Below are 10,062 nucleotides of genomic sequence, written 5' to 3' on the forward strand. Positions count from 1 at the left end.
TTGTTCCTGGGAGATTTCTATAGTTGACAGACAGTTGTGGGCGTTGGATCTATTATCAGTCTCTACTTCCATTTCTTTGGACTCATTTGATGTTAGACTCGGAACATCAGCTCTGCCGATGATCATCTGTTGTTCGACAGTGTCAGTATCGTTTATAGTTCCTAAAGAAGGGCTACCTATTTCATTTGGAGCTAGTACTTGATAGCTCAGCCAGGAATTTGTGGTCACGTTATTTGGATTCTTCCTCTCCATGACATATTCCGTAGAGGGCTGAGTTTGTAGCTCTGCATCTATGCATTTGAAATTTCCACTGGTAGTACTCTTTTTAACTATGCATTTTGGGGAGAGAGCTGGTAGGTGCAGGGTTTGATTGTATGTTGTTTCTCCTGCATTTTGTTGACCATGTTGATGTATTTTGGTCAGCTTGGACTGTAGTTTCGTCAGTTTGCTAAGTATACTTATTTGCTCTTTATCTGGTAGATTGAGAAAATTACTCAGCAAATCTTCTTCTTCTGGGGCTGTCCAATCTGCTGGATCGAGAGCAGAGCTGTCATTTAATGTTACAGATGCATAGTTTGGTAACTTAGGTTTTTCTTGTGTAGTCTCCTGAGTTACTGACTGCAATTTCTCCCATCGACTGAGTTCTTTCACGGGAGTAGGACAGGTATCAACTTCAGATGACGTGACTTTGTTGATCCTGTTCAGTCTTTTAAATGCAGTCAATGGTCTGAGTGAAATGTCTTCGAAATGTCGATGTGGGATAATTCCTTTCTGGGCTAAATAAGCTCTTCCCCCTAGAATTTTGGTTGGAATTCTATGACTGCCAAATCTTAGCAGTATTTTTTTAGAATATCCATCGTTGACGAGCCTCTTGATTGCTTTTAAATCAATGCTTCCACCATCAAGGCCTAGAAGCAGATTCAGATGATGCCTGGCCCAGGTAGTTGATTCCCAGTAAGGTAGAGGCCCTCTATATGGCAGTATATAGCACTGGACAATATGCAAGTTTGCATAGAAACATGTATAAATAGGAGAAAATGCATAGCATTCAGAGCTAATTCATATGGTAATTGGTTTTGGCCATAGACATTGGTACATTTGCACTCATTTAAACATGTTTTTATTATTTTCCAGGGACTTAGCTATGCATTTACAGTACAAGGGCATTTCCATTTTTGGTACCTCTTGCTCTCTCTCTCTCTCTCTCTCTCTCTCTCTCTCTCTCTCTCTTTCTCTCTCTCACCGAAACTTCAGTTGAATCCTTGGGGTGGGGAGGCATTCCCAAGTCACCAGAATGGTATTCCACAGTCCCATCTCTTTCCACCCAGGCAAGCAACGGGCTTTATTACAGTTCAAAGGAAGATTCCATCCAAGCCAAAGAACTGCAGTGGTGTGTTGACAGTTGTGTGGCCTAAGGGGAGGTGTTGGCTGGAGAGAATCCTGAGGATCATACAGGGAGGGCTGGAGGGCCATATTTGCGCCCCCCCACAAAGTTCCTCACCCTGGTATATAATATATATTTAAATGTAAAGGCAGCAACTTCAAGTCAAGCAATAGTGCAGGTCTATACATAGATTTTAAAAACAAAATAATAATAAAAAATCCTTCCAGTAGCACCTTAGAGACCAACTAAGTTTGTTCTTGGTATGAGCTTTCATGTGCATGCACACTTCTTCAGAATCTGAAGAAGTGTGCATGCACACGAAAGCTCATACCAAGAACAAACTTACCTGTAGTTGGTCTCTAAGGTGCTACTGGAAGGAATTTATTTTTTATTTTGTTTTGACTATGGCAGACCAACATGACTACCTACCTGTAACTGAAACATAAGATTTTAGTTCAACAAACTGATTCATATATATTTACAGTAAGTATATCAAATGGGAAATGGCATTTAGTTTATAGTTTGATGAAATGAACTTGATTAATTGCAAATGATGATTTGCATGACTAGGATCCAGTTGACACTTTAGATTCTATGCAAATTTGGGATAGTTGTGTGCTTGCAGGCCACAACAAGGACTCGTCCATAGTCAACTTAAGGTTTATTTATGGATCTGGGGGGGGGGGTCCATCTCTACCAGTCCTCCAGGCCTGGCAGAGCTGTTTGTGTATGCAATATAAATATGCATGGTTTATTTTCTCATTGCTTCCAGGATGACAATATCATGAGATCCTTACAGCTTTTTGAAAATGTCATGTAACAGCAGCTGAAGAACAGCATAGGAATCTGAGACTTTATGTGTAATGAGATCCTGAAGAAAGTGAGTCAAGATTTTTCTCCCTGCCACCTTTTTTGATGAAAGCTTTTTACTACTTGGACATACTCAGCGTGCAAGGATTTTATATGCCATCGCAAACTGAGCTGTGTCTCTGAATGCAACAAACTCCATCTCGCCTCCCTCAAGAGACACTGATTAGAATTTATTTCATTTGGAAGCATGCTAATAAAACCTGACCAGAGAGACCTGCTGCTTAAAGTTTAATGAATTATTGAAGTTTAAATGATTAAAACAATATTCAAGTTTCTGTTAGCTAATCACAAAAGTTCTGCTGCTTTTGCTCTAGCAAGCTGGATTGCATATGGTACCACAGCATCAGTAGCTTGCTAAACATCTGTTGTAAGCAGAAACTCTTTTTGTATCATCACAGGACAAACGGTTGTGCTTATATTTTGCTTTGACAGTGAGATATGCGCTAGAAAAACTTGTGCTAGTTTTGCAAATGGACACAAATCTAACATGGTAAACAGCCAGCAAGATTAATTTAGGTCCTGTCTAGATGATCAGTTTGTAGTCAACAAAAGCAAAGGAAATGCTTCCTGTTCGGAGACAGATACTGCATTTCCCCAGAACTTAAAAGGCAACAGATTGCTGCTAGGGAAATGATTTATTTCCCCCACTGGCAAAGCTGTTGTAAACTGGAGGGCTTTCAGCAGTTGGCTGTTTCCTAGTGTCCATGGTATCAATAATAACAAGTGATGCAACTCCATCCTCACCACATAGCCATTTGATATTGCAAGTCTAACACCAATGCTCTGCCTGCAAAGAGGGGACTTGCTGAGAGCTGGAACTGACACTTCCTTAGACAAAGCTTGGGGAAGCCTCTTGTCAAGTTTTACCACCAACACCTCCATAGCAAGTCTTCCCACTTTGCCACAAGGTAGGACTCCAAATCAGCTATGCTGGTGGAGGCTGATGAGTGTTGTAGTCCAAAGTATCTGGTGGGTACCGGGGTTAGGGCAAGCTGCTTCGGATGAACTTGCTGATGTGGGAAGAAGGTAAAAGGCAAGGGCATGTGCATGGACATGCATTTACCTTGGAACTGCCAGTTGTTATGTGAGCCCTCCTCCTCCTTCAGGCTGTGTTCTCTTTCCCACGCAATAGGACACAAATTATCCAGCATGGGAAGAGTACCAGCAATGCCACTTCTGCAACTGCCCACTCCCATTAATATTTATGGATTTTTTTGTGCTCTGCTGCTTCTGGACTGAGATTTGAAGGATTATTTCACAATGCCAAGAAAGCAGCTGCGGCGTGCTTGCAGCTGATTGTCTCGACATGCCCAACACATAACTTACTTCCCTTAAAAACTCATACTTGTGTCCCCTGCCGTCGCTCTGACTGACTCCAGTGAAGTTTCTCATTGTGCATACAAGTGAATGAAATTCCTCATAGTTCATCTGAGTCAAGAGAATCAGATAAAAGCAGAGTTTACTTTTGTAGGCAAAATCTGAAGCATATTCTACAAAATATACCAAGCTTTGATAAGTTTCCCCCATTGCTTTCATCAGTTTGAAAGGTGCACAGTCCAAGGCCAAAGCTTCTATAACGTTTCAAAGGGCTGGAATATTAAAAGTCATAAGTTTTTTTCCATTCATTCTCCCTATTGCACACTGCAGTGAAATGTGGGATCAGCAGACAGTGCTGGACATTGTTTTGCACCGTACCGATTTAACATGGAGCGCTAACAGCCCACCAAGTAGTCCCTACTCAGGCAAAGCCCCACTGAAATGAACTGAGATCATGCACCGTTTCCCTGTTTGTTGTGCCTACAGTTTTCAAGCACAAAAGCAAGCATGATGCTCTGTATGCACTAAAACATGCACCATTTGACCATTTAAAGTAGCTTTGAAGTAAATTGTTTTCCAGTATACAAAATAATTGAAAACCACAAGGCTGGAGTCCAATATGAAGCACACATTGATTTCACTGAGGCTGGGAGCACCAGCTTGCAAAACAATGAGTTTGTTTAAGAGCAAGATAAAGAGCAGGGGGGGGGGGGTTTGAAGTATTTTAAACCACTTTAATGGTTTTGTTCAAAGCATATACTTTTAGTGGGGATGGGGAGTTTTTTGGGGGTGAAATCTGAAACATCTATTGGAAGAAAACGACAATTGTTAAGTAAAATTTTATGGTGACTATTTCAAGATTTTACAGTATTTCCAGTTATACACACCATTCATATTATAAATCCTAAATCCAGCTAAAGTTATCTCTGTGATGTAAGGCACAATCATGTATATTTTCTTGGGAGTAAGCCCATTGAGTTCCAGTGGAGTTTAGTCTGATATAACATGTTTAGGATTGCAGCCTTAGGTGACAATCCTGAACAACTTGCTTGGAAGTAAATTCTGCTGAGACCATTGGACTTTACTTCCAAGTAAACCTGGTTAAGATTTAAGCCCCACTGCCTTCAGTATCACTTAGTCATGGATAACTTTACCTGGACTGGGGTGAGAACAGTTTCTCCACACAACTGTAACCATTTGGTTTGGTAGGAAGTTGCAGTCACTGCCTGTGCCTTCTACAAGCCCAAAGAGCTCCTGCCAGTACATTTAGTACAAGAGGAATACACTCTAGAACATGAGGATATTTTGCTTGGGATAGAATCCAACTGTTTGCTATCGTGTATAACCCTAGCTGGGTAGTCAGTATTGAAAGAAATAACAGAAAATTAATCTCCGTTGTTATACAAGAGCTAGTTCTTAATTTAAGTCCCAATTTTAGAAAAATAAGATGCATGTTTTAACTAATTACTAAATTAGTAAATTTAGAGATTAGTGCCAGGACCTTGTTTGGCTGCCTGCAAGTGCCATGTGTCCTGATTCGCCGCAAGGCCTAGGAAAGTTTGTAGCCTAGACAAATGACTGGCTGTGGACAGAAGAAATAAGGAAGGGCAGGAATGTATTGGGTTGGTCACACTCTGTGACCATCAGATTTCCAGGAAAGTGTTACAGGTATTTTTTACAAACAGATTACATGTTGTTGGCAATGGAATATATTTTAAATATGACACCCATAGTTTTATATTTTATAAATCACATTAACCGTAACGCCTAAACTTAGATAGAAATCAATATAGCTAGTGTAACTGGATTTGTGATGTGACAGGTTTGTTCACAATAAGATACTGTCCTTTAAACCTTGAAAAACTGGTTTGGAAAACCCAGCCTCCACTGACTCTTCATTACCTGATTGTTCCTTCTTAAGCCTCTGTTGCTTTTCAGTCCTTGCTTCCCATTCCTTAAAAGATCCAGTGGTTTGTATTCCAAACCCTGATCCCTGTAAATGTGCAGTATGTACAGAGGCCTGTAGCATCCCTAGTTCAATGGGGAGCTTTGTGTGCAATGTGGTGCTGGTTCCCTTCAAAAAGGCCAGGGCCTTTTTTACAAGCTAAAATCCTGGCAACCAGTCCCCTTGCTTTATCTTCCTTGTCAACTAAACTTCTTTTTTTCTTTTTAAAAAAGGAACTATGCATGAAACACTGACTGATTTGCCCACTCTCCACTACATGGGAGTGAGTCATAGTGTTTTCCATTTTATGATGTGGAAGAGATTGTAAGTTTGGAATATGGGGAAAACTCTGAACTTCTGCTTTAATTATTATTTATAATTGTTGCAGGATAAAGTAAATCTCCTGACCCTCTTCTCCCAGGATGGAGACCATGTGGTCATCCCAGATGTTATTGGAACTGCAGCTCCCATAATTTCTGACCATTAGCCATCCTGGCCAGGACTGATAGAAGTTGGAATCCAACAGTATCTGGAGAACCACATGTTTCCATCCCTTCTCTAGTCCAGTTCTCTATTCTAAAATGGGGTGTACGAATGACCAAAATATCATATAACATCTTTATATAGTAGGTTTTCCTCAAATGTTTTGAATGCGGGATTTTCTCGCAAAGCCAATTTCAGCTTCAGAAAAAGGGCTTTCCTTAGGACCATGATAGAGCAGGAAAGAGTTTAACTCCCCTCCCCCATTACCTGCTGCAACCTCAATAGTTCTCTACTTCTCCCAGCTGTTGCTATTTGCATTTCAATAAACTTGTGTGTTACATGCAAAAATGCAAAAGATGTCAAATCTACTTTTGCCCCAAGACCTACTTCTAAACTTACTGTACCTATGAAGCACCCCAGCTAGCTGGCAGCCATTTCACAAGCCGATAAATGCACAGCACCAGCTTGCACAGCTCTCTCTCTTTGTGTGTGTGTAAAAGTCTGAAGATTGAGGCACTAATTCAACTGTGACATTTTTAAAAGAAGTAAGAGGGCATCTTAGTTTTCCTCTTAAAACTGCTTCTCTACCTACTTCAGCACCTCCCTCCATGGATCCTCACCTACCACCCAAATTAGGGGTACTGCAATCCCCCAAATTTGAAAATTAAACAGATAGAATGATAAAATAAGTCTAAATCTATAAACAATAGTAGCTCAGCTAAGTCTATACCAACCACACACACAATGTAAATTAAACCTTGTGTTATTTGTGCTTACCACCTTCTGAGTCCCCTTTAAGCATTTGATAAAGTAGGCTAAGGTTTGTGGGAGCTCATGACATTATTAGGCTACTTGGAGCACAATGCTATGCATGTTTCCTCAGAATCAGGGCTGTCTTTAGCATATGCGTTGCCGGGGTGCCAAAAACTGGGGGGGGGGTGTTGTTGAGCTTTATTGGGGGGTACACAACTCTCTCCCATGCTGCTGCGGGAGGAGAGCAATCCCCACAGAGGCTTGGGAGGAAAGCTGTGCGCCTTGTGTGAGCAGCGTGCATGCGCTGGGTGGACATCTCGACGGCCCACCAATCGCAGGCACGCAGGAGGGTGGAGCCAGCCAGCTGCCTCAGTACCCACAGCAGAAAAGCCTGTGGCGCTCCAATGGGCTCTGCTCCCCTCAGCAGCGGCTGTCAGCTGGTCTGGCTCTTCAATCCCCAACTCCAAATCTCGGCCACGGACTCTCAGCCTGGTGCCCCTGAGAGCTCGGTGCCCGGGTGCCCCGCACCCCTAGCGCCTATGGGTAAGCAGGCCCTGCTCAGAATTAAGTCCCAATGTGTTCAGTGGGACATTCTCCAGGGTGAGTGTGCACAGGATTGCAGTCATTAGCGCATATGCTTTTTCATGCACTGGAACTAATGCTATAAAATGCAAGTTAATGTGTGTATCCAGCAAAAATGAGGACAATGTTGAACTTTGACACAAGCACTTTCCTTTCCCTTCCCTGCAGTGACCAGTCCATTAGCACTACCACAATGTTTCTCCTGGCTAAAAACTAACCCAACCCAACCCCAAATACAGTATTTTGCCAATTAAATTAATTTGTTCAATTTTGTTAGCCTGTTCAACATGTTATGCCACAAGGAAGCTCTTACAAGTCAAAGGGAGCTGCCATGGATAGAGGTTACATGTGGCATGGCCACCCAATAGCACAGTGGTTCTGCTCCTGCTCCTCTTGACATCAGTGATAAAAACTCAGTGACTCCAGTAGACCTTTGTGGGACAAAATTGATGGTTCAAATGGAGTAAATGTCTCCTATCTGCAATTAAGGTTACTAGTGGCCATGGTAGCAGGAACTTACCATGTTGCATTTTAACTTTTTTTTTAAGGAATACTATAAAAAGAGACTGAAGCCATTCTCTCCCTTGTTACTATCGCTTAACTGTGATGATGCCAGGGTCCTTAATAATCTAGTCTTGTTTGTTGGCTTGCTTTTCATCTGAACCCTTTTATTGTGTTGAAGAAGGTCTCACCCATGGACTGAACCTGTGAATAGAGCATGCAGCCTGACTATTAAGTAAAGAAAACAGAAAAAGTATCATTCATGGTAATGCCATTTATTATCAGGAAATGGGCTCACGGGAATGAGTGCAATTCAGCCAAAAGTATGCAGTACATCAGAGGAGAAAAAGCCAGGCATCGGCTTAAAACTATTACTGAACTCCATGTTCAAAAGTGCTTTTAAAAAGCTTAACTTGGTCTGGATCATCCCCATCTTTGCAAACGTTCTGGAGCTCAATAGCCTGATCATTTTTCACAATTGCAATATTCATGGCAAAGACTTGATAATAAGAGAAAATACTGTGATAAATTGGTTTTGCATCATCCTGAATTTTACCAGCATTATGTAGAATGTAGTTCTTGGACTAGGTTTCTAAGTTTTAAAATGTCAATGTTCTCCACTGTACAAATCTGCTCATAACTGTAGTTGTTTCAGCAATGTTCAAAATGTTTGTCTGACCAATAGTTAAGAGTTATTACAATTGTGTCAGAAGTACCTTTTTCCAAATGTTGTTTATATGCATTTAAGGCAGCAGTTCATTAAAAAAACCAGAAGACAATGATGATGATGCAAAAAATAAAAATAAATCAATGTATCTGCTACTGTTGATGTTAGTTTTCCTGTTACTCATTGCAATCCCATGAGTAACCCTGAATAATGCTGATTGTAAGATTTCACAGGTGATTTACTAAATGTTCCATTGGAATGACAGATTAATGGCATCCCTAAAAGTTTGTCATGCTACAAACAAACAAAAACCATCTCTAACTTGTTGACATAAGAAATGTGATTCATAAGAGTGCAGTGGTGTTACAGCTTTTTCCTTCCATAGCTTTTAAGCACATCAGAAAATTAACAAAATTTCATGGTAAGTAAAGCCATTCTGTTGAAGCAGCAATGCATAGCTTCACTTTCACAAATATTATGATCAAACAGCAATTTGTATAATATTTTGTTGAACATTTTCAAAGATTTTGGTTTTAATAATAAAAAATATAATATGTACATAAGGTGATGCACATGTCTATTTTTGTGGCTAATCAGGTCTGACTTCACTTGAAAAATGGGGGCAAGACCACAGCAATCTCTTCTGGGAAACTGGGACTACTCAGATGCTCACTGGGCAAGGATGACACTGCAGGGTTAAGAAAGAACGAACCACAGAATTTAATGCAGTGGAAAGCCTGTAAGGTCAAGTAGGCTGGTGTCTGAGTACATGATTCCATGAGAGAGGAGCAGTACTACTAGAAATCTAGACATGGCTCTTTTGGCTCAACCCTATGCATGTTTACTCCAAAGCAAGTGTCAAAGAGTTCACCAGGAATTATTTCATGGTTAAATGTGCTCATGATTGCTTCCAGGCAGAGGAATCTTAACTGCTGGTTGTGGTGGGGAGAAGGCAGAATCCAGCACCATGGAGCCTTCCACTACACCTACTGAAAGTGCAACAGGGTACACACTACCATGGCAGCATTCCTGCCAGTGGCAACCAGCAAGCACAAGGCTGGAGTAGGATCAGCAATGGATCTGCCAGATCTAACGCCAGTTCATTTCCTGGTGAGGGGCCCATTCCAGACCCCTCTGCTATGCTAGTTGAGAGCTGGTGCAGCAAATAAGAATTAACTGCCTACAAACCTTCTGCCCTGGCCAAGAGCAGCAGATGGGGCTACAGATTTGGTGGGGTACCTGCTGCTCAGTCCCTTCCTCACTTTTGAATTGCTGTCTTATTATTCTCTTCAGGCACCTATGTGCTCACTACATCTCTTAGAAATTTCATTCCACCTTTTGTGGCATTGCTGCTACTGAAGCACCCAACCTCTTTTGTTATGCTGAGTAAATACCCTTTAGTATCTTGACTCCCAAAACTTCACTCTTCAGGCAGCTGTATAAAAGCAAGGGTCTTCCACATACAACAGAGAAAATGATCAGTAGTATACTGATCTTCTATTGGAAGTGGGCTCACCTTCATTGCCTATGAGATGAAAGGACACCAGATGTTTCTAATTT

The 10,062-nt window shown here is 41.3% G+C and overlaps 1 protein-coding gene across 5 annotated transcripts in view; it reads left to right on the top strand.

Annotated features, from left to right (window-relative positions):
* Positions 1-2,467, top strand: part of KCNIP1 (potassium voltage-gated channel interacting protein 1) — a 307,522-nt gene extending 305,055 nt beyond the window's left edge. For all 5 annotated transcript variants that reach the window (XM_033139864.1, XM_033139866.1, XM_033139867.1 and 2 more), the window contains one exon: positions 2,157-2,467. In XM_033139864.1, coding sequence (XP_032995755.1) covers positions 2,157-2,204 — 48 coding nt within the window. In that variant the 3' untranslated portion in view covers positions 2,205-2,467. The remainder of the gene's footprint in view (positions 1-2,156) is intronic.
* Positions 2,468-10,062: the final 7,595 nt, after the last annotated feature.

This window comes from Lacerta agilis, chromosome 2 (assembly GCF_009819535.1).
Source record: "Lacerta agilis isolate rLacAgi1 chromosome 2, rLacAgi1.pri, whole genome shotgun sequence".
NCBI classification, from domain to species: Eukaryota; Metazoa; Chordata; class Lepidosauria; order Squamata; family Lacertidae; genus Lacerta; species Lacerta agilis.